Here is a 24,019-nt window from a genome sequence, read left to right as displayed (position 1 = left end):
TCCTCCAACTTTCCAAGCGCAAACTGGGAGTTAACTTGTCTGCAGGAAGGCTACAGATTTTTTCTTAACAGCAGCTTTCTATTAACCTCAGGTTTACTGCATTACTGTGCACAGACCAGGTTCCTGCCTAAAGCCTTGTTTTCATTTGCTTCTTGGGGATCATTCCTTGTGAAGGTCAAAGTCCCAGAGCTAAGCCCTATTTTCTTCTTGTGCTACTGCCATTGGCCTGTATAAGTCCCTTTAGACTGTGAGCTCTTTAGGGCAGGGATGACATTTTCTGTTCAGGCATGTGGGTTTTTTTTTTTTTTAATTGTTATTACTGCAAACAGCCTATACATCTGTGGTGTTATGTGGAATAATCAGTGGTATGATTACAAGTGCTTAGCACAGAGGTGCATCAGGAAGGTTACAATGCAGTCCACGGGGTTTAAATGTAGGTTGTGATTTCCAGATGCTGTCAGTAAGATCACCATGCAGAGGTTGAGAACGACCGGAGGGTATTAGCACTCTTCATGACCCAGTGTCCAAGCAGTTATTGCATGGCCCTAGGGTGTGGCAATGCCAGCATATTGTGCTGAGAAGGATGAAGTGAGTGTGTCAGGATTCACGTCTGCTTATTGCACAAGTGACAGTTTCAGTTTTACATCTCTGCCCTGTCCAGGCTAAGGTCGAAACCGTACTAATAAAAATCACCCTCCTCAGCTCTTGCCAGCGTGGCCTTTGGTTTCTCCATCGTGGAAGGCAAGAGGAGCTACAGACGATGGATGCTTTGAACCATTTCCACAAGCCTAGAAATGAGTGGAACCAAGTCAAGTGAAAATAATGGTAAAATTTTATTAGCATAATCATAGGGATTTTAAATGGAAAAAGCAGAGTTAGACATTTACAAGGAAAACCAAATGAAGTAACTGTCGACCCAGAGGGAAATCCCCCCAAGCTATTCGGGGCGTGATTTGATTGAGACCCACCTTGTCTGATAGCTCTTTGATTGCACTGCCAGAGTTCATCAGATTAGGAGATCATTGTAAACAGAGCACTGAGGCCTTTCAAGACAACATTATAGTAACCCTAACACAAAACCTTTCAAAGAAACAGGGGTGTAGCTAGAGCTTAACTTGCCTCTGAATGGGCAGCTGCCCGGCCTCTGCATGCAGTCTTGTAGCTCCTCAGTGGTTGTGTACTGTACACACCTGCCTCCTGTGTCCACTTTAAGCCTTAATAACCCATCTCAGCCTTCCAAAAGCACATTCTCGCCTAACCCCTCTCCCCAACCACTCCTTGGGACACGTCCCACTACCTGCAACAGTGCAGTAGTACAACTTGCTGGTCTGCACTTTAGCACCATCAGTATCTGTGAAGTATGCTTGCTAATCACCCAGGGCAGTCTTAACACATCCCTTTCCCCAGTTTGCTCTGTATAGCATTTCAAATGTTCCAGTCTAAACTGTACTTGAATTTAGGAAATTTAAAATGGGTATTTCTGACCCTCCTACTGGCAGCAGCCAGCTTGAGGGAAAGTAACATTTGGAGGCAGCAATGAGCATAGGACCCATCCCCAAACCAGTTTAAATCCCAATTGATCAGGAAACCTCTCAACATTTTGCTAAGGCAGTAATGGTCATGGAGACTACTAAACCATTATTAAAAGGGGATGAAACGGTTTTGCTCTGACACTGGGATAGTGTAACAAGATTTTCCCCTTTTACAGCACCTTCCCTCCAAGGGTCTCAAAACCCTTCAGAAATATCCGTGAATTAAGCCTCAACACCCCAGTGAGGTAGGTTAAGTATTATCCCCATTTTACAGATAAGGAAATGGAGGCACAGAAGGTTATAAACTCGCTCAGTATCACACAGAAATGCAGTGGCAGAGACACTCCCAGTCCTGTGCACTGGACACAGGACCGTTCTCCCAACCAGCGGGGTCAGAACAAGTGTCAGTTTCAGCAGGAAGCTCAGAAATCCCAATTTTAAGTAAAACTAATTTCAACTCCAAAATGACCATTTAGACAGTTTCTTGCCTTGGGAACTTCCCAAAAGCTGTGCTCTACCCAGCTGGAGTAGCTTTTTGTTTTACCACTTGTTCCACAAAACCCTGTTTTCACAACCACAGACTGAGGCTCATTTGTATGGGAAACCAGTGAAAAACAGTTCCACTTATTCAAGGATGGTAGTGAAGCATCGAGCTAAGGTTATTTAAAATAGTAAGCTAGGATCCCTCTGTTAAAGTGAGGGTTTGTTTCTTACACAGTTAATCCCAGAACTCCCTATGCCTTTTCCATTTTGAGCATTTTGTAGCCACCCCAATGTGCCATGCCCTAATAACCAAAGATCTAGAATCTTCTAGAGTCATATTTTAAAACCTTCTTCTCACTGAACCACTTTCACCATTAGTGTAGAACACTGTAGGGTTGTTTCTAACACAATCCTTTGTCCTTCTACATCACCCTCCTTCTCAAGATCTGAAAGTGCCTTTGACAAATATGAACTAAACCTCAAAATCCTACAAGGCGGGAATATTGCCCCATTTTGCAGATGGGGAAACTGAGGCACAGAATGGGTAAGTGACTGGCCTAAGGTTACACAGCAAGTCTGTGGCAGAATCAAGCACAGATTCCAGATCTCCTGACTCCCAGCCCTTTTTTTCAACCCCAGGACCATCCTTCCCACCTAAGGGGAGAACTCCCCTTCCCGAGTTAACCCTCTGCTCTCATTTCTGATGGTTGAAGAGGAATAAAACTATGAAGGTGGACTTTGGGTTCTCCATCTCTGCATCATGTGGCACTGAATTAAGACTCACTTTTTGATACCCTGGAAGTCGGGCTTTGGAGAAAGGCAGGTAAGTCAAATACAGCAGTTTACAGGTTACAAAATAAACTTTCCAGGTGATCTGAGATAATTAAAAGAGCTATTCACAGCTCACCTGCTTGTGCTAGCAAACAATACAAGTCACATTCCCTTCCCCTGCAAAACCCAGAGCCCTCCCAACCCCCAGTAAAAAGAAAATACTTCATGTTAATGGTTTGTTAGACCCAAGCATTGAGGTTACAGATGCAGTAACCAGCACAACTGGTACCCTGCCTAGAACAGCACAGTGTGAGATATAAAAGTAGCTTTCTTAAAATCACTTCAAAACCAATTTCTGTAGAAGAGGATTAAAAGTAAATTAGTTCTGAACTCAAACCTCAGTGTAGAAATCTACAGTTTTTATCAAAGCATACAGTATTCAGTTCCATAGCAAAACTCCAAGGGTCAGATACACCAGACCTCGGGGACTTGTTAGACCAGTAACAGTCAATATCAAAGGTTATTGCTCTAGAGAGTCTCAGTAGAACGTGTTTCTCAAGAGCAAGGAACAGGACAGTATCAAAGAAGAGGGACTGCCGGCCTGATTAGCAAAGAGCAGAGAAGAAGATGAACAAGGAATACGAAGTCTATAGCTTTACTTTGTCCTTGCTTTTTAAAAAAACCTAGAGAGGCTTTTCAGGCCCTTCCCTTAGTAAAATGCAGGCCAGACACACAGCATAAGCCACATTCGCTCAGAGGGGAGGGCTGGGCCCTCAAATTTCTCTGCATTTTCTTTTAAAATTAATTGGTGCCAGTCTCCTCCTCCTCTCCGAGGAGCAGCAGAATTAGGAGCATTTGCCCTACCCACTCCTGGGGAGTTGGGGGTGTCCAGCACAAAATGGGACACTCCATTCAGGAGGGGGAGAGAATCACAAGCTAGAAAAACAGAGTAGCTCCCTACTTCCCCTTTCTAAAAAATAAGTGGCATCAATTCCCTGCAGTGTTACTGAACTGGAAAGACTCCACTGCAGGGTCTTTACAGCTTCTGGGGCTGCTGCTGTAATCGTAGTAAATCCCGTGTGCCCCAGGACTCGACCGTGCACAGCCCGGGCAATGCAGAGGTCAGAGCATGGCCCTTGCTGTGCAGCAGCAGAGCTACTGCTTGGGTCACACAGCGCTTAACTGCCCCAGCGAGAGAAGTGTCACCAAAGCCAAGGACGTTTGGCTTGGAAGTGTCACATGTTGGCTCAGGGAGAGCTCACTCAAGGCTTTATCCAGCCCTCTCCTTGAGAAAGGCATCTCCTCGCTAGCGCTTCAGGCTCCTCTCGGCTGCCAACAATCATACAACACTTTAATGATAGGGCTCAGCATCTCCCCACTGAAACACAACATGGGCATTTCCAGTTTAATGGTCCATCTCGTCTTTCTGGAGCAGCACTTAGCACCCCCCTTCCCCGTCTCCCCCCTCCCCCGGCAAGGTTTCTAAATCACAGTAATGCTCAGAGAGACTCGGCTGCCTAGTGAGGTGGCAGAAAAATGCTCCGTTCCCAGCTAGGATGCGTCTAGCAGAAGAGTTTGAGGAAGCAGTTCTGACAGTAGGGCTTGTCATTCTGTTCCTTGAAGGTTCCTTTGTTGAGCTGCTTGAGGCAGAAGGCACAGACAAAATGTTCTGGGTGAAATTTCTTGGCCATGGCGGTGATGCAGCATCCCGTGATGGGCTTCTGGTAGCCGGAACACAGCGAGCCGCGGCGTTCGTGATAATGCACCTCACAGTAGGGCTGCCCATCGTGCTCAAAGAAGCTGCCGTTGATGAACGGCGTGAAACATTCCTGCAGGAGGTGGAAGCAAAAGGGAACAGATTGATATGGCAAGCTGGGGACACAGGCAACTCCACAATCCATGCCTTCACCTGCCATGCCCCTAGCTGCCTCCTGCAGGAAGTGGGCAGGGTGAATCATCTTCATCCAGCAGAAAGGGGCTGCAGAAGTACTGCTGCAAAGATGATGGGTGCCCAGCAGACACAGGGTTACTGAGCATAAGCAGGCAGATGCAGCAACTGGGAGGGAAAATAAAGCCCTCAACTATACTTCATGTCCCTTTACTCCAGGCTGGCTTTATTAACACAAAGAAAATCCAAACCCAAGAGCAAAACTACTGAGAACACTTGATAAGCAACACCAGAGCCTCTCCTGCTTCCAGTAAGCTGGGAGGGAAGAGAACACCCCCTTCCACAGAGACAGCTGCCACCACAACAGCTTTTATAGCCCACCCACCCCAGCTCACCCAGGTGATAGGCAGGGAAGAATTCCTTATGCTCCAGGGCATCACGTGCACCTTTTACCTTGTCACAATGGGCTGGTTTTAATTTCTTTAGCTGTATCTGCCCTGCTTACGCTCATATCAGTGAAAAAGAAGGTGACGGCCAGTAGGGTTTTTTTTAAATTACCCATTTAGAATGCCAGATATTATGCATATTCCCTGGGACAGCACCCTCCTTCTTGACTCATCCCAGACTATACACATACAAGAGTCACTTCACCACTGAAATACAGTGGCAGGCAGAAGGTGACAGCCACTGGAGAAATGTGGAGGGGGAGAAATTTTCGGCAAGGACCCTGGGGGACAAGTCCACACCCTTACAAAAGCGATACTGGGTCTTTTAATGTCTAGGAAGAGAAGCTGTTAGAGACCAATTTTTTAAGAGGCACCCATCTCTCTATAATGGTTATCACTGTCTAAGCCCCACGCAGGTATTAATGGCTGTACCTTCACTACAGTCATGGGAAGTTAGGAGGAACTCCCCCACATTTTACACGTGGGGAAACTGAGGTATAGAGCCATTAAGGGACTTGCCCAGGGTCACACGGGTCAGCAGCAAAGTCAAGAACAGAAGCCAGATGTCCTGAGTCCTAGTTTTGTACTTGAACGTCCAGCCCATCCTTCCTCCCTAGGGACACGCACACTACCACAAGTGCACGCATGGTTGGACATCTACTTAGTCACAGGCAGATGCAAACTGAGCCCTGCGTGCAGGCATCCAGCAGGGTGCAGCCACAGTAAGTGCATATCCAGGCATGTTCTCACACAGTGAACTGCAAGGAACTCCAGTTGCCTGCAGCATTGAAAGGCAGCAGGCTCCTGGGAGCCTGACGCTGAGACTACTAAGCCATCCACCTCCATTCGAAAACAAACACTGGAAATTGGCCTGACTTTAACACCAGAAAGACAGAATCTGCCCGAAAGTTGCTGCCCCCACTAACAGGCAGCAGCGTGAAGAATGCCCAGCAACATCTCCTGAGCAGAAGAGCCTGAACCCAGGTCCAGGCAAGGATGAAGCTGGTCAGCTGCTCACAAGAGACTGCCAGAATTTCTATTCACAGGGTGCTGAGGCGGAGTGCTTAGAAAGCTTAGCTCACTATTACTAAGAAACCACTGGAAAAATTCTGTGCTTATCAGTGAACTGCTGCAGAAGCCCATAATTGTGGCTATGGGGCAGGGGGAGGGAATTAAGCCCCTAGAGAACTGAATGGAAACAGGCAGAGAAGCAAGAGGGTGCGTGGTCACTATCACACTATGTATTTTCTTGGGCTGGCTGTCCTGTGCTGGCACAGACCCCTTGTTCTGATCGAGGGAACCACCTAGGGGACTTGGGAGAGGGGTCAGGTGCCAGTGGGCAGCACAGGCTCTCTTACCCGACAGACAAAGCACTCAGGGTGCCATAGGGTATTCAAGGCAGAGATGTAATTTTCCAGGATGGCCCGGGCGCAGCCCCCACACTTCGGAGCGAACATGTCGAAGTAATCCTTGCGGCAATAGGCTTTGCCATCCTTCTCATGAAACCCTGCCAAGGACACAAGGGAAAAACAGAGCCAGACAGCATCAGCTTGTGACCTTCCTTCATGGGAATACCCAGCCAGACTCCATGGGGCTAACAGGGTGGCTGGGATCCCCAGTCACAGACCCGAGGTATCCCTTATTCTGCTATAGGAGGAGCACATGCTACACCTCCTGTAGTCTCCATGTGGAAATAGCGATCACTGTTAGCTCCCCATCCACTAAGTAACACCACAGTCCCTCTCTACCCCCACACTCCCCGTTTTCTACATCACTTGCTCTAGGACAGTAGTCCCCACACTTTTCAGGTCGTGCCCCCCCTTATCCCTGTCCGTGCCCCACTCCCCGAAGCTGCGGTTGGGGGCGGGGCCGTGACTCCTGGGGGCAGGGCCGGCTTTAGGCCGATTCAGCCGATTCGGCTGAATTGGGCCCCGCGCCAAGAGGGCCCCGCGCTGCAGCTCTCCACCCCGCCCCCAGCTCACTTCCCCGGCCCCTCCTCCCCTCCCCTGAACGCCCCGCCCCCTCCCCTGCTTCCCGTGAATCCTGAAAAGAAGCAGGGGCGGGCCAGCAGCACAAGGTAAGCTGGGGTGGTGGCGGGGGCGTGAGAAGGGCTCCGGGGAGGCGCGGCCCCGTTCCTGCAGGCCCCAGCGGCTCTGGCCCGGCCCGGTCCCTGCGGCTCGGGTCGGCTCCGGATCCCCCCCCCCGCCCCGCGGCGCGGCTCGGGTCTCTCTCCCCCCCCCCCCCCAGTCCCCCGGCGCGGCTCGGGTCTCTCTCCCCCCCCCCCGCCCCCAGGAATCGGGCCCCGCTCTTCCTAAAGCCGGCCCTGCCTGGGGGAAGGCGCGGATAGGCTAAGGTGGGTGAAGATGGGGCTGGAGACCTGGCTGGGAATGGAGTTGCAGCCGGGGCTGCGGTCGGGAGCCGGGCCACGACTCCTGTGGGGAGGCTCGGACTGGCTAAGGTGGGCGAGGATGGGGCTGAAGCCCGGGCCGGGAGTGGAGTTGCAGCCGGAGCTGCGGTCGGGTTCAAAGCTGCAGCAGGCCAAGTGCCAGAGGACAGGGCCACAGCTGGGAGCAGAGCGGGGCTGAGTGGCACTTCCTCTCCACCCCCTATGGGGGTAGACTGGGCGGTGACGCTCCCCCGAAACATGCCCCACAGTTTGGGGACCACTGCTCTATGGAAAGGACCCATCACAGCCCCTTATGTTGCCTTCATCCCCACCCCTTACTTGCTTCACCAGAGTGGCTTCTCTCTGCAAAAACTAATAGTACCTTCAGGTCCAAAGAAAGCGCCACACTGCACACAAAAGAAGTGTTCTGGGTGCCATGTCCTGTCCAGGGCTGTCACCACTTTCTGTTTGGGAGAAACCCCAAACAGTGAGCGCAGCAAACATCAACTGTGCTTAAAGAGCTGAGCCAAGCCCCCTCCTTGGGGATTCAATCCCCCCCACTTCCCTTTACCCTAACAAGGTCAGACACACCACTCCTTTCCTCTAGACCCGGGGAAGAAGGGGACACAGTCCCGTGCAGTACTCTGAAACTCAGCAGGAATGCCTCCTACCATGGTATCCCACTGGGGAAAATCAGGAGATCCTTACTGCAGTGAAGATAGCTAGATCCTAATACTCAGTTAGTAGAGTTGCAATGGGGCAAATTTAGTTCAGTAGAACCTGCCCTTTCATTGCAGGACCCTACAGCAGATGGAGGGAGATAGCTGCACTGGGTCCAATTATTTCTCCTACAGCACTAGGGTGAAGGACGAATAGGGGTCCCAAAACTACAAGAGAAGAGTTATTGGGGTAGATGGATGTGCGCTTTTCTACTCGACAGTACAGCACCAGACCCCCGCGTGCATGGCCAAGAGAGACTTCTACTGACACGTGCTGGCTCAGGGACTCACGTCGAGGATGGGCCCGTTGCAGTAGTAGCAGGGAGGGGAGAAGAGATTATGATAGTCCTTCTCACAGTAGGGCTGACCATCACGTTCAAAAAAGTTGCGTGACCCAATTTCCTCCTGGCAGTGGGTGCAAACGAAGTGCTCTGGGTGCCAGGTTTTCCCCATGGCTGTGACGACCTGTAGGGAAGATGGAGCAGTTATGGGGGACGACTACTTCTTTGCTGTGGCAACTCACGTGACAACACACCAGGTAGAGTTTGGCACTAACTACACGTTCTACTACTCAAGGGAGCCCTGGACTGGGGTAGCATGAAAACTGAATTACCTATCATCTCAGGAGAGGGCAGTCCCTCAAGGGCAGGGTAGAGGTCACTGGAGGAGCTTACAGCGTACCTGGCCAGTGGATAAATAGAGTACTTCAGTTTCTTCAGCATCGCCAGTCCCTTCAGCCTCATGATACAGCCCTCCCAGTTACTCCTTGCTGTAGCCAAGGCTTAGCCACAAGATGCTGCCTTAGACTCATCTGTCCAGCAATTGGTTTCTTGCAGGCTCCACAAACACCTTTGGCAACGGTAGCTACTCCCAGTTTGTTCAGGTCAGACTGGAGGCTTCCCAACATACTGTCCAACTGGCTGCCAGGTTTTGGGGGTGCAGACGGAGGGGAGCTGCCCCCAGCTTTCCCCTGGGCCATGAACTGCAAAGAAAAAACCCAGAGACTGTAAGGCAAGCACTGTACAGCTCCTCAGGGATTTCTGCAGTCTCTGAACGTAAGAACAGCCATACTGGGTCAGACCAAAGGTCCATCTAATCCAGTATCCTGTCTTTCAACAGTGGCCAATGCCAGGTGCTTCAGAGGGAATAAATAGAACAGGTAGTCATCAAAAGATCCAACCCTCTGCCCACAGCTCTTCAGCTGTCCTGTATATGGACAGACCAGGACTTGCTCTGGAGAGGCTAATGTGTCTGCAGAAGCCAGTGAGAACAGGAGCAGGTGCAGAGATGCACCTTTGTTACAATGAGGCTGACACAAAAGTGTGGCTTACCCAGAGACCCCAGGAGCTAGAACAGCAGAGTGTTGAGGGGTGGAGATTTGGCTCTCCTCACCCTCCCAATAAAGCAGAGATTACTGGAAAAAAATGCTTCTGGGCTGCTGGTAGAGCCTCCACGGAGATCTTCCCTTTACCTCATAGGTTCCTGGCTGGCTTACAAAGGCAGAGACATGCTCTCTGAGTGGTTCCCAAACTGTCTCCCGTTCCCTGTCTCACGCAGTTGTTGCTGTCTCTCCGGTCTCTTCTCTCCTCTCCTTCACAGTCTCCTTCTCACCCTCCCACACCTTCTTGTCTCTTCTTTTCAGGGTATTTCCCCCCTTTTCCTTCTGCATCGTTTTTCTCTCTCTTCTGTGCCCTCTTGGGTAGCTCTGACCCCACACCCCAGCTTCACCAAAGGCTGCAATGGGAGCAGCGAGGGAAGGTGGGGAGCATTCAAGGAATCACCTGTTGCTTTACCTGCAGATGTGGCAGCTCAGCAGTAGTGTGTGCGCCTGCATGGGGAGGAGGTGGCAGGCCAGCAAACACTGCACAATACACGTGAGAGATTAACCGGGGGAGTGTGGAGAGGGGATAAGAAAGGTCTTTGGAAGCCCACTTTGGGAATCACCTTAATGAATACTTAACTTTGAACCCTGTTTTCCACTGGGAGGGGGGAACAGATACATTGTCTTTAGTAATAGAACCTCAAGAGGAAGTGGGGAGAAGAGAGAGGAAGTGTGCAGGACTTTGCTCTTTACGGTCTCTTTGGATGCACAAGCAGCCAATCACAGATCCACATGCAACAGGTACCACAAAGCTGCTAGATTGAAGGGTCTCAGACCTCTGCGCCATGCAGCTGTCATTACAGTGATTCCAAGCACCCCAGACCAGCATGCGGTTAGTCTGGAGTAAGCCATCAGACTGCTCCGGAAGAGCCCAAATATGCACTCACACCATGCACAGGCGGCTAGCTAGAACCTGCCCACTCCTGCATTCACTCAATGCCTGCCTGGCCTGATGCAGAAAGCCTCTCAATAGGTGGCTTGGAGACAGACAGCAGATCCAATTCATCCTTCCAAACATTTTCAGCCCTTTCTGGAGTGACTGTTGAGCTTCTCACTTGCTCTCTTTCCCTGTCTTCTCCTGGCTTGCTCTTAGTAGGGCCACCTTTCCTAGGAGTTCTCGCTCTGCTCTGCCTCTTTTTAACCATATCAGGAGAGTCATCTGTCCTGCTTTCATGCTCAATTTCAGCATCCTGCTTCTGTCTTTGTTCTGCTCCAAGACCCAACTGGCCTTTAGTATCTGGGAAGACATCCCACCGGTCCACAGCCACAATAGGAGGCTCACACGCTGACTGCAAGACATGGTCATTCTCAGAATATAGCTCTGGTATAAGCTCAGATAGCTCCAGAGCCCACAGCTGATCTAAAGCTGCTTCCATTTTTCCATCCTTCTGGGAAGGAAAGGCTGAATTATCCCTGAAAATGGCCTGCTCTGCTGATTCCTTGGGTGTCTGCCCCTTCACTCGGCTGGTTATGCTAGGGCTAGAAACAGGAACAGTTGTGAGCTTGGTCTCAGTTCTGTGCTCTTTCTTTTCAGTGGCTTTTGCCTCATCAAGCCCCAGACTGTGGGCCTCTGCACTAGAAGGAACAGACAGAGATTCCGTCTTGGAGGATATCATGGCCTGCGACACCTCTCTAGGAGGATTTGACTTTTGGCTCAGCCTGACTGAGCTCAAAGAAAGCACATGATCCCCAAAAGGAGCAGAAATAGCAAAGTCCTCTGGAAGTGACTGACCCATCCGAGCCACAGAGCGGAGCTGTGGAGTGGTGGCAGAACGTCCTGGAATAGCTGCAACTGCAGCGCTGCTGCCTTCTTCTTCAATATGAAGGACTTCCAAGGTGGCAGGTGGCAGCAGGGCTGGTAGGTCCCTGCTGTGGCCTGTCCCATGGGGTTTGACTGGGGCAGCAGAACTGTACCGGGAGGAGAGTCGATTGAGTCTGGATTTGTTGGGCTGGAAAGCAGCTCCAGGGAGGGTTCAGAAATCAGTGACATAGTGGAAACAGCCTGTAAAAACGAGACAAAAAAAAAGAGGAACAGAGAGGGGGGAAGATAGAGACAGAGGTGAGGAAAGGAAAAGAACAAGGCACAACATGGCAGAACAATCAAAGCCTGCAAACCACGGAGCCCTCCTGACATGAAGCCATGAAGGTAGCCGGGATGGACAAGTGTGGACCTCAGAGTGTGGAATGTGAACACACAGCTGTGCCCCTTCTCAAAGGAGGGTGCTGGGAATGAGGAAAGATCATGCAGCCATTCATTGAGTACTTTTTCTGAGGCTCTACAAAGCCGCAGATAATTCTTTCTCCTGTAAATGGGGCTGATGCATCTTTTCACATTAGCAACTTTCTCTGAATCAGACACTTGCATTAATTTGCATAGAAATTTACATACTTTTCGAAGAAAACAATGAAGCATGTAAGCCATAATATTTGCCTCCCTGATACAGTAGCCTCAGGGCACTCACGGCAAGAGGAGCACATGACTCAGGCTCTGGCCTGCTCAAATCACAAGGCTCTTCTCTGGGTCGAATACATGATGAATCAGAGGGAAGCATTCTAGGACTTCAGAGGCTGTCCTTCGGGAGCCCTGCATTAACTCTCTTCTTCCTCACCCATCCCACTTTTCTTGCCCCTTTTATTTTTGGGTGAGAGAAGTATACATTTTGTTCCAAAACATGCTCTGAAATGGTCAGGGGCAGGTACTCTGGTTTTAGTTCTCCATTGCTTATATTTTAAAGCTGATAGATCATGGCTCTGATCCTGTCCACTATGTCAGCTCCTACGTGACAAACAGGAATTCTTTCCATTTCTTTAAGGGAGTAGAAATTAGCGTAGCTTGTTATGACAGTAGGGTTACCATATTTTCAGTGTCCAAAAAGAGGACACTGCATGGGCCCCCGGCCCCACCCCAACTCCGCTCCCTTCCCCGCCCCTTCCCGGCCCCGCCACAACTCCGCTGCTTCCTGTGAACAATTGATTCGCGGGAAGCCTGAAGCAGGCACGCAGCAGGTAAGCTGGGGCTGGGGCGGGGGGCCCTGGCCTGGCCCCCAGCCCTGCACCGCTGGCCCCGGCCCTGCACCGCCGGCCCCTCCCTCCTTATTTTCCTGGACATGTCCGGCTTTTTGGGATTTCCTCCCGGACGGGGATTTGAGGCCCAAAAAGCCGGACATGTCCGGGAAAAGACGGACATGTCCGGGAAAATCCGGATTTATGGTAACCCTAGTTCTGTGCAATCCCAAACCAGCCCCTGTGGCCTACTAAATCTGCCACGCACCCAATGACTCCTGATCTGGGGAATTTATCCAGGTAAAAGGATCATTTTTTAAAATGAAGTTTATAGCCCATTTCCTTACAGAGTTAGCTTATAGCCACTTTGGGGGGGGGGGGAGGGGGAAAAGTATCATAGCTGAGATCACTTGGTTTGTCTCTGATGATAAAAGGATTTCTCATTCTCCCTCTTACAACTTGTTGTCTGTGGTGTGTGTTTGCATCTGTGGTGTGCTTGCTGCTTGAGTGAAGTATATAGTGTGCTCTGTTTGATTAAGGGATCCTGTGCTGAGGCTTGCCGTATTCAAGTGCAGAGGTGGTTAAGGAGGCTTTGATGACCAAGGTCTTTAGCATCTATCAATCCTTTAACAGGGGGTGGGCTCCTCAGGAAGAACAAGGCTTTAAAAAGCCTGCTCCTAAAAGACCAGAGGAGCTAGAGAACAGGAGAGTTTTATGAGGGAATTCTCCAGGTGAAGGAGAAACAACTAGGTGACCTTTGGGGTGAGCCTGTTGTCTCTAGTGTATTTGTGGTGTGCTTACTACTTGATTGAAGTATATAGTGTGGTCTGTTTGAGGGACCTTGAGCTGAGGCTAGCAGCCTGCTATGCAAGTGGAGAGCTGCATAAGGAGGCTTTCATCCCCAAGCCCTTTACCACCCATCAACCCCTAACCAGTGGGTGGGGCTATTCAGGGAGAACAAGGCTTTAAAAAGCCCTCTCCTAAGGGATGAGAGAAGCTAGGGAACAGGAGTGGATAATGTGAGTTTTATGAGGCCGTTAACCAGGTGAAGGAGAAACTCTGTGACCCTTGGGGTGAGTTTGTGGTGTGTGGTGTAGTGTGGTTGCTGCTTGACTGAAAGATCCTTGGAGGGAACTTGTGCTGAGCCTAGTGGCCTGCCAGGCAAGTTGAGAGCTTTTTAATGAGGCTTTGGTGGCCAAGCTCTTTAGCACCCAACAAGCCTTACCAGCTGGTGGGGCTCCTCAATATGATTTGCCTGCACAGTTTACCTCTTAATTCTTGTTTGCCTGAGTTGAGCACTGGAGTAGGGAGTCAGGTCTGGGTAGGGTGTTTGTGCAGCGGTAACACAAGGAACTGGACTGGTATTGCAAGAAACTGTAAGTACCTTATGTGTGACTGACTATGTTTGAGATAGTTATGTGAGAGCAGAAAAGAGCATTGGGGCTACCGTATAGCGCAGGGGTGAGGGTTGGATTAAGGTGGGGGCTCTCAAACTGGGGGTTGTGAGGTAATTACATGGGGGTCATGCGCTGTCAGCCTCCACCCCAAACTCTGCTTTGCTTCCAGCATTTATAAGGGTGTTAAATATATTGAAAAAGTGTTTTTAATTTATAGGGGGGGGGGGGTGTCGCACTCAGAGGCTTGCTATGTGAAAGGGGTCACCAGTACAGAAGTTTGAGAATCATTGGATTAAGGCATATACTAACTAAGCTACAGGTTGGGGCCTTGCACTATGAGGAGTCTCTTAAAAAACAAACAAACCAAAAAACGGACTCCATTTCAAATATTATCAAAAGCGGTTGATAAATAAAGGAGATACAGGAGAAAGAAGATTCTCTCTAAATATAGACATTTTTATTCAAATATGACAAAAATATACATCTGCCTACACAAATACCCATACCCTACCTCTACCCTTCACTAATTGTTCATTATCAACAGGCGGGAGGCCAGGGCTGAGAAAAAAAAAGATAATTGCACTTGTAAAATGAGTATTTCTACGCATGAGTGTGCTATCAGTCTCCTAAGGCATCATTTTGTTGGCCAGCTGCTGCTGGTAAAATTCTGACCTTGCCTTCAGAACTTACTCATAACTCCTCAAGAGTGCCTAGGCTGTCAGAATGGGAGTAGGACCATTCAACTGTGTCCCAGAAAGTCGCATCAATGTACCTCTGTCTCCCTTAGCTCCTCCAGTTCAGCCACTCTGGTCTCTGAAGCCCGTACATGGTCTCTGAGAGCCAGGAGCTCCTTGCACCGAGTTGACACACGTCACCTACCAGCTAATCATGCATGCTGCATTCAGTGCAATAAACTGGATAGCCCCCACTCTGGTGCTGGACTTCTGCCTGCAGTCTCTTTACTTCTGCAGCTCTTTCCTTTTCTGTTGTTTTATTTTTATCACAGAGTCAGCACCTATGGTCTGTAGCTTGTGTCTGGTGTGTGCTTGTTACTTAACTGAAGTATACAATGTTGTCTGTTCCTTTGAGGGACTCTGTGCTAAGTCTAGAGGCCTGCTAGGAACCTTGAGAGCTTCTTAATGAGGCTTTGATGGCCAAGCCCTTTAGCACCTATCAACCCCTAGCCAGGGGGTGGGGCTCCTCAGGGAGGACAAGGCTTTAAAAAGCCTGTTCCTAAGCAGCCAGAGGAGCTAGAGAACAGGAGCAGCTCACCTGAGTTCTGTGAGGGGGTTCTCCAGGTGAAGCAGGAGCAAGGACATGACCCCTGGGGTGAGTGTGTCTGTAGTGTGTGTTTGGTGCAATGTAAGCCTACGTAAGGCTGATATGAAGCAGTGTCTATGGGACAAAGATGTCAAGTCTGTGGATGAGATGGCTTGTTTTAGCTGATGCCTTCAAACAGAATCAGGCATCTATTGAGGGCAGGCACCAGAAAGAGGGGCTTAAAACTGGGGGGAAGGGAAGGTCCCTGGGAAGACAGAAGGGGGCTGGGACCCTAGAGCCCAGACGGTGCTATCAGTGTAATTCCACTGATCACCTGAGGAATAAATGCCCTGTACTAGGAGGAAGCAGGCAAACAATAGCTCCTTAGTTCTGCTGTCCTCAACACAGGACCCCCCCCCCCCCAAGCAATTGAAACGGATCACATTGGTTCTGTGAGGTTAGCCTCTGCAGAATCGGATATGGAGCATGTTAAGGCTGTCTAAATTGCTGGTGGGTAATATCTGGGCCCCTGCATCTCTCTGCCCCAAGTCTCTCTGGTTAAGCAGTGTGTGGTCCCGAAGGCCAATATGTTGCCTGGCCAAATGGCAGTGGTTGTGGGGGTGGGTGAAAGCAGATTCTTCATACCGCTTGCTAAAATCCATGTGGTTTGGAAAGTGTTTTGACTTGGGGGGGGGGGGCGGGGTAATTTGACCTGCTCTTGGGTAATGATTTTTTTCTGTCTAGTTCAGGTTAAAGCATTTGCCTGCAGCAGGAGGGAATTTTATGCTGGGACCCCCTGAGGGAAAGGGTAAGGTCTCAGGAACTGCTGAGAGAATGGGAGAGAGTCTCCTTGATTCTTCTGCAGCTGGGGGAAAGCCACATGCTTCCAGCTGGGAGGGTGGTTGAGACCAACTCCTACACTGCAGCTGGAGGCAACACCACATCAGGAAGGGATGAGGGTGTAATGCCTGCCAGGGAGAGAACTGTTCAGGTCGCAGCTGAACCAGAGATAAACCCTGCTGTAGGGAACAGAGTGAAATGTCCCACAGAAATCACTGAGGTGGGTGAGGATTCCTGTGACTCCTAGAACAGGGAAGCAGAGTGTTTCCAAGTATGGGAGGGGCTGAGACTAGCTCCTTTCCAGCAGAAGGCAACATGCCCTCAGGGCCAGGAGGGGTGTTGTTCATTGATTAAGGAAACTGTCCCAGTTGTTAGCTGGCAGAATTCTGCAGCAGAAAGGAGGGGGCCCAGAGGAGGAAACTGGGGAAGGAATAGTCGGGGTACAAGAATGTCTCCTCACTAGTCACTTGGGGCAGGATGCCCAGGACTAGGAGGATGGCTGGGTCAGCATCTCTACACCCAGGCACTCAGCCTGTGACCCAGGTTTTGAGAAGGAACCGTGCAAATTCTCCTCCTGGAGGGGAGCAGTGACACAGCTGACTTCTCAGGGACAGAGAAAGGGGTGGCAGAGGGTACCCCAATCCAGGTCCCAATTTTTCAGGATGCTATTTCTGAGAAGTTTTTGGAAAGTAACTCTGTCTCTTTACATCAAGATGCAGTTCCAACCCCTGTAACAGCAGGGGAGTTGAGACCAGGAAATTGCCAGGTGGTAGTCTGTCCGAATAGAAATGACCCAACTGACAGAGAAGGGGGGTGTTTTCCCCCAGGCTGGTGAGAGACAGGGAGCAGTTCTGGGAAAGCTGATGGTAAGAGGTGCAGCTGATCAAAGGGTGGGCACACCTAGCCCAGAGAGCACAGCTCACAGCCCTCTAGGGGACAGGGAAGGACTCAGTGCAGGGAGGGGGAAACACAGGGTAACCCCAAAAGGGGAGTTGGATTTCCTATCCATGTACAGTCCTGGAGTTGGGAGACGGCTCCCCAAAGGGCCAGCCAATGTGCAGGATCCCCCTAGACCCTTATCTTGCCAGTCCCTATCAAAATGCCAGAAATAGGATGAAATTAAGAGCCCACAAATGTGAATGATTACATGGGAGAGAGTCAAGGTTTATACCTTATCACAGCAGAGAAACCATAAAAAAACCCTGGATTGTGTGTGTGAATGGGGAAACTGAGGCACGCAGCCTCATGGCCTTAATGGCTGGATGCTAAGAGAACTATAACAACAAACTGCGTTCGAGATAGTCAGTGACTAACCGTCTTGCAGTAAACTAAGAGGGGAGGTGTGACGCTCTGTACCTCAGGGGAACACCCTACACACCATGTTCGGCTTTATAAAATGATTGTGTGGTATCCAATGCAAAGTTTGTCATGTTGGGTGTCTCTGGAAGGCTGGTAATGCACTGAGCATGGCTGTTATGGTGATGTTACTGTAATGGTTAGTATCCTCATGGCTTAAAGCAGGCCATGCAAAAACTCTCCAAGAACAGAAAGGCAGTTCACACCTCGTCAGGGCATGGATGGGGCCTGCTATGCAAGTGGAGAGCTGCATAAGGAGGTTTTCATCCCCAAGCCCTTTACCAAGCATCAACCCCTAACCAGGGGGTGGGGCTATTCAGGGAGAACAAGGCTTTAAAAAGGCCCCTGCTAAGGCACTGGTCTTCACCAGTTTGGGTGGGGGACCGAGCTTTTTTTTTTTTTTTTCGGGTGGGGGGGCCTGGGGCAGCAAAAATGGTAGAGCCAGCCCTGCGGCATGGCAGGGGCGTGCATGCTCAAAAATTGTTTGATAGGGGTGCGCGATGAAAAAAGTTTGGAGACCGCTGTCCTAAGGGACAGAGAGAAGCTAGGGAACAGGACTGGCTAATGTGAGTTTTGCGAGGCAGTTAACCAGGTGCAGGAGCATATCCGTGACCCTTGGGGTGAGTTTGTTGTGTGTGGTGTAGTGTGGTTGCTGCTTGACTGAATTATATAGTGTGGTCTGTTCGTTTGAGGGGACTTGTGCTGAGCCTAGTGGCCTGCCAGGCAAGTTGAGAGCTTTTTAATGGGGCTTTGGTGGACAAGCCCTTTAGCACCCATCAACCCTTAGCAGGGTTTGGGGCTACTCAGGGAGAACAAGGCTTTAAAAAGCACGCTGCTAAGGGATGAGAGATGCTAGGGTACAGGAGCAGCTATTGTGAGTTTTGTGAGGGAGTGCTCCAGGTGAAGGAAGAGCAACTAGGTGACCTGTAAGCAGTGTTCCCTCTAATTTCTCACCCATGTGTGGAATGAATTTTATGTGCACTGATATGGAGGTGATATGGCACATGTCATATCAGTGCACATAACAAAATACATGTGGTGGGGCTAGGGCCTTGTTCTCCCTGAGTAGCCTCAGCCCCTGGTTAGGGGTTGATGGGTGGTAAAGGGCTTATGCAGCTCTCCACTTGCAGAGAGATGGCCCAGAGAAGGGGCTGGGAATCTCAGAAACCACTGAGGTGGGTGAGGATTCCTGTGACTCCTAGCATAGGGAAGCAGAGTGCTTCCAAGTATGGGAGGGGCTGAGACTAGCTCCTTTCCAGCAGAAGGCAACATGCCCTCAGGGCCAGGAGAGGTGTTGTCCAGTGATTAAGGAAACTGTCCCAGTTGTTAGCTGGCAGAGTTCTGCAGACGAAGGAGGGGGCCCAGAGGAGGAAACTGGGGAAGGAATAGTCGGGGTACAGGAATGTCTCCTCACTAGTCACTTGGGGCAGGATGCCCAGGACACTAGGAGGATGGCTGGGTCAGCATCTGTGTACCCAGGCACTCAGCCTGTGACCCAGGTTTTGAGAAGGAACCGTGCAACTCTCCTCCTGGAGGGGAGCAGTCACACAGCTGACTTCTGAGGGACAGAGAAAGGGGTGGCAGAGGGTACCCCAATCCAGGTCCCAATTTTTCAAGATGCTATTTCTGAGAAGTTTTTGGAAAGTAACTCTGTCTCTTTTTACATCAAGATGCAGTTCCAACCCCTGTAACAGCAGGGGAGTTGAGACCAGGAAATTGCCAGGTGGTAGTTTGTTCGAATAGAAATGACCCAACTGACAGAGAAGGGGGGTGTTTTCCCCCAGGGTGGTGAGAGACAGGGAGCAGTTCTGGGAAAGCTGCTGGGAAGAGGTGCAGCTGATCAAAGGGTGAACACTGTGACCGTGTACCCCATAAGGCTTTATGGGGGTGTGCTTATAAATGTATGTATGACATAATTGGAATATGTTTTGTGCTGCCTGTGCCATGTAACATATCTCCGTAAAGGTTATGGTCTACTATAACTATTCATCCTATTTGTACATATATATATCATTTTCTACTTAAGGTTAAGAATATGGGCTGTATGCTTGCTTGGTTTCTAAGTAAGCTTTGGGAGGCATTTGGTCAGCTTCTTTAGGAAGGAATTCGCCAGGTTAAGTACCTGATCAGGAAACACTTGGAGAATAATGCATCTTGGAATGCTCCAATCCCCATAAGAAGTCTTCCTGGAGACATGCAAGATACCATGTGGACAATGGCTTCGGCCTGTAAAGACTGAGTCATGCAGGGACATGTGACTTGCCCAGGTGACTCCAGAACTCCATCTTGGAGCTGGACTTTGCAGAGAAGGGAGGAGGGGGTGTGTCTTCACCCATAAGAGAGAGTCTATTTAAATCCGTGGGAGACCCCTCCATTTTGTCTTCAGCTGGCTAAAGAAGGAGCCTCTCCACCCCACCCCCCCATACTTGAAGGAGACTGAAACAAAGGACAGTAACTACAGGGGGTGTGAGTGATTGCTGGACCCAGGCTAAAAGGAGATTAGCCTGTAAAAGGGAGTGCTCTGGAACTGGTGAGGAAATTATCTGTATTCAGTTTGATTAGGCATAGATTTGTGCATTTTATTTTATTGTATTTGGTGACTTACATTGTTCTGTCTGTTACCACTTTGAACCACTGAAATCCTACTGTCTGTATTTAATAAAATCACTTTTTATTTAGTAATTTACTCAGAGTATGTATTAATACCTCAGGGAGCAAACAACTGTGCATATCTCTCTATCAGTGTTATAGAGGGCGAACAATTTATGTTTGCCCTGCATAAGCTTTATGCAGGGTAAAACTGATTTATCTGGGTTTAGACCCCATTGGGAGTTGGGCATTTGAGTGCTAAAGACAAGCATGCTACTGTGAGCTGTTTTCAGGTAAACTTGCAGCTTTGGGACAAATGATTCAGACCTTGGGTCCGTCTGGAGCCAGACAGGGTGCTGGAGTCCTGAGCTGGCAGGAAAACAGAAGCAGGGGTAGTCTTTGCACATCGGGTGGCAGCTCCCGAGGGGGTTTCTATGATCCAACCTGTCACACACACCTATCCCAGAGAGCATAGATCACAGCCCTCTAGGGGGCAGGGAAGGACTGGTACAGGGAGGGGGAAACACACGGTAACCTCAAAAGGGGAGTTGGATTTCCTACCTACGTACAGTCCTGGGGTTGGGAGACGGCTCCCCAAAGGGCCAGCCAGTGTGCAGGATCCCCCTAGACCCTTATCTTGCCAGACCCTAACAAAATGCCAGAAATAGGATGAAATTAAGAGCCCACACAAAGGGAAACACTGGAGGGAAAGAGAAGGCAGCGACTGACTTCATGGGAGAGAGTCAAAGGACACCATGGGTAATGAACAAACTAACCTCAAACTACACTAATTGAACACCAGGTGTGGTATCAAAGATAATTGTAAACACCCATATTTGATTAAAAAAATTGGTATTAATGTTAAGATTTGGGGATAAGAATTTCGACACAGAAGTTAAATCTTATGATAATGCTACTTTTCAGTTAATACCTGTAAACAGGTTTAAACCTTATCACAGCAGAGAAACCATAAAAAAACCCTGGATTGTGTGTGTGAATGGGGAAACTGAGGCATGCAGCCTCATGGCCTTAATGGCTGGATGCCAAGAGAACTATAACAGTTTACTGCAAGACGGTTAGTCACTGACTAAGAGGGGAGGTGTGACGCTCTGTACCTCAGGGGAACAGCCTACACACCATGTTTGGCTTTATAAAATGATTGTGTGGTATCCAATGCAAAGTTTGTCATGTTGGGTGTCTCTGGAAGGCTGGTAATGCACTGAGCATGGCTGTTATGTTCATGTTACAGTAATGTTATAGGTTATAATTTCATGTCTATAGTTATGAGACTGAAAATATATCCTCATGGCTTAAAGCAAGCCCATGAAAAAACTCTCCATCAACCCATAACCAGGGGGTGGGGCTATTCAGGGAGAACAAGGCTTTAAAAAGCCCCCTCCAAAGGCAGTGGTCTTCTGCAGTTTGGGTGGGGGTCTGAGCGCCCTTTTTTGCTTAGGGTGGCAAAAATGGTAGAGCCAGCTCTGCAGCGCGGCAGGGGGTGCATGCTCAAAAATTGTTTACCGATAGGGGTGCATGATCGAAAAAAGTTTGGAGACCACGGTCCTAAGGGACACAGAGAGGCTAGAGAACAGGAGTGGTTAATGTGAGTTTTGCGAGGCAGTTAACCAGGTGCAGGAGCAAATCCGTGACCCTTGGGGGGAGTTTGTTGTGTGTGGTGTAGTGTGGTTGCTGCTTGACTGAATTATATAGTGAGGTCTGGTCGTTTGAGGGGACTTGTGCTGAGCCTAGTGGCCTGCCAGGCAAGTTGAGAGCTTTTTAATGAGGCTTTGGAGGCCAAGCCCTTTAGCACCCATCAACCCGTAGCAGGGTTTGGGGCTACTCAGGGAGAACAAAGCTTTAAAAAGCGCGCTGCTAAGGGATGAGAGATGCTAGGGTACAGGAGCTGCTAACGTTATTTTTTTGAGGGAGTGCTCCAGGTGAAGGAAGAGCAACTATGTGACCCGTGAGCAGTGTTCCCTCTAATGTCTCACCCATGTGTGGAACGAATTTTATGTGCACTGATATGGAGGTGATATGACATGTCATCTCAGTGCACATAACAAAATTCATGTGGTGGGGGTAGGGCCGAGGGGTTCGGAGTGGGGGAGGAGGCTCAGGGCTGGGGATGAGGAGTTTCGGAGTGCAGGGGGGGCTATGGCAGGGAGAGAGGACTCCCCCAGCTCTCTGCCTGCAGCAGTACCTGGGCAGCAGGGGGAGAAGCACCTCTCCCCATCACAGCAGCTCTGGGGCTGAGGCTGCAGGATATGCGCCCGGCCCGCGCAGGTCCAGGCCATGGCCTGGGCAGCGCTGTGGCCCGCGTTCCCTGAGTGCCTGTGCGGCCCTAAATGGGCTGCTCCGTGGCCATGCAGCTGCGCAGTTTACAGGAAATTTAGCCCGTGGGTGGTGTGTGTTTGTGGTGTGCTTACTCCTTGACTGAAGTATATACTGTGCTCCGTTTGTTTGAGGGACCGTGTGCTGAGCCTGGCGGCCTTCTATGCAAGGCTGAGAGCATGTTGAGGAGGCTTTCATCCCCAAGCCCTTTAGGACCTGCCAAGCCTTAACCAGGGGTTGGAGCTAATCATAGAGAACAAGGCTTTAAAAAGCTGGCTCTTAAGTGACCAGAGGAGCTAGCTTGGTGTGCTGGTGGCTGGAGCCGCCCCTGGGGTGGGGGGGGAGGCAATTGTCAGCGTTTATACTGCACCCTTCTTTCATATTCTAATTACTGAATGTGTCGAGCATTGTTATCTTTGCTATTTTAAGAATTAAATTGTTTTTGAATGACATAATTACATTGTTATGAATGGCAGTATAATAAAATCATTGCAATTACTTAAAAGCTGTCTTCACTAACATCCCAGTTTAAAGACTTTCTATATCGCTGTAGCTTTCTGGATGAAACTGTCAGCAATCTTCTTTACACCCAGGGCCCTTGGTATTGTTTTGATGCATGTTAAGGTCAGCTACGTTATTCCGTTGTCTGTCCAATTGATGACGGGAGATAATTTTTAAGTCTTCGGAAGCTGAAGAATGAATTGAGGATGATAGAGGCACAGTGAGAAGGCTTCTTACACATTTGCAGTAGGCTGGAAACATAGTGCTTCCCGAGTACTGCAAATGACCCTGAGATCTATCCTGATGGGTAACAGCTAATTTAGGTACCATCGTTTTTTGTGTGTGTGTGTGTGTGTGTGTGTATGTATATAGTTGGGATTATATTTTGCCACGTGCATTACAGTGGAGTCGCATTTTACGCGGGGGTTAGGTTCTAAAATCTGCGCGTAAGGCGAAAATTGTGTAGAGACAAAATTATCCTTAAATCCCCCATAAAGTACAGTATACCATACAGGGTTGTGTATACACCCCAGTACAGTAATATGTATAATGTATACAGTAATGTACAGTCTATAATAAAGAGTACATAGGCAAAATATAATTTTACAGTACTGTATTTTTAATTACAGGGCGTCAGAGCTGGATGCCGATCCAGGAAACGGAGGTGACTGAGAACTTGGGTGACGGAGAGCGAGTCGTAGACGAAGTGGTTGGCTCTGGTTCAGCTCGAGAAGTTGATTGCGTAGGCTCATCTGCTGCTGGCTGTTTTTCCTTGAAAAACATGGTGATCGGCAACGGTCGCTGTTGTCTCTTGAGCTGCTCAAACGTTTCTTGATACGGTCTCAAATGGTCCGTAATGCTACATGTGATTTTGAGGCTTCGTTCCATAGAGGGATCGTATTCAGAAATTAAATCATTCAAGTGTTTTGCTGCTTGGAAGGCTTCAGCAAATTTATGAAGATTCCAACTTGCTGGCTCTTCCAGTTAGTCGTCATCATCTTAGTCTTTTGTAGATGATTTTATCAGTTCCTCTGACTAACAAAGAGTTAATACTTCTCTATGGCTCTCAATTAATTCTTCAATTTCTTCCTCAAGAATGTCAACGAAGCCATCAGCACCCACTTGCCTGGCCACCT

General features: G+C 49.4%; 1 protein-coding gene across 1 annotated transcript; it reads right to left on the bottom strand.

The window, feature by feature from the left end:
• Nucleotides 1-859: 859 nt before the first annotated feature.
• On the bottom strand, nt 860-8,962 carry LOC135975739 (paxillin-like). The gene is made up of 5 exons (XM_065567842.1): nt 8,839-8,962; nt 8,517-8,690; nt 7,889-7,970; nt 6,479-6,627; nt 860-4,615 (listed from the first exon to the last, which is right to left on the bottom strand). The coding sequence occupies exons 2-5, from the start codon at nt 8,676-8,678 to the stop codon at nt 4,349-4,351; spliced, it is 660 nt and encodes a 219-aa protein (XP_065423914.1). The 5' UTR covers nt 8,679-8,690; nt 8,839-8,962; the 3' UTR covers nt 860-4,348.
• Between the last annotated feature and the right edge of the window lie 15,057 nt (nt 8,963-24,019).

This window comes from Chrysemys picta, chromosome 15 (assembly GCF_011386835.1).
Source record: "Chrysemys picta bellii isolate R12L10 chromosome 15, ASM1138683v2, whole genome shotgun sequence".
NCBI classification, from domain to species: Eukaryota; Metazoa; Chordata; order Testudines; family Emydidae; genus Chrysemys; species Chrysemys picta.
The sequence above is the reverse complement of the archived record's forward strand: the minus strand, read 5'-3'. Positions and strand labels throughout refer to the sequence as shown.

Excerpts from the sequence above, each read along its gene's own strand:
- LOC135975739 (XM_065567842.1), bottom strand. The coding sequence starts at position 8,678 with ATGGGGAAAACCTGGCACCCAGAGCACTTCGTTTGCACCCACTGCCAG. Across the intron at positions 7,971-8,516 it reads GCAACGGGCCCATCCTCGAC|AAAGTGGTGACAGCCCTGGA; the intron begins GTGAGTCCCTGA and ends TCTCCCAAACAG. Across the intron at positions 6,628-7,888 it reads CGCTTTCTTTGGACCTGAAG|GGTTTCATGAGAAGGATGGC; the intron begins GTACTATTAGTT and ends TGTCCTTGGCAG.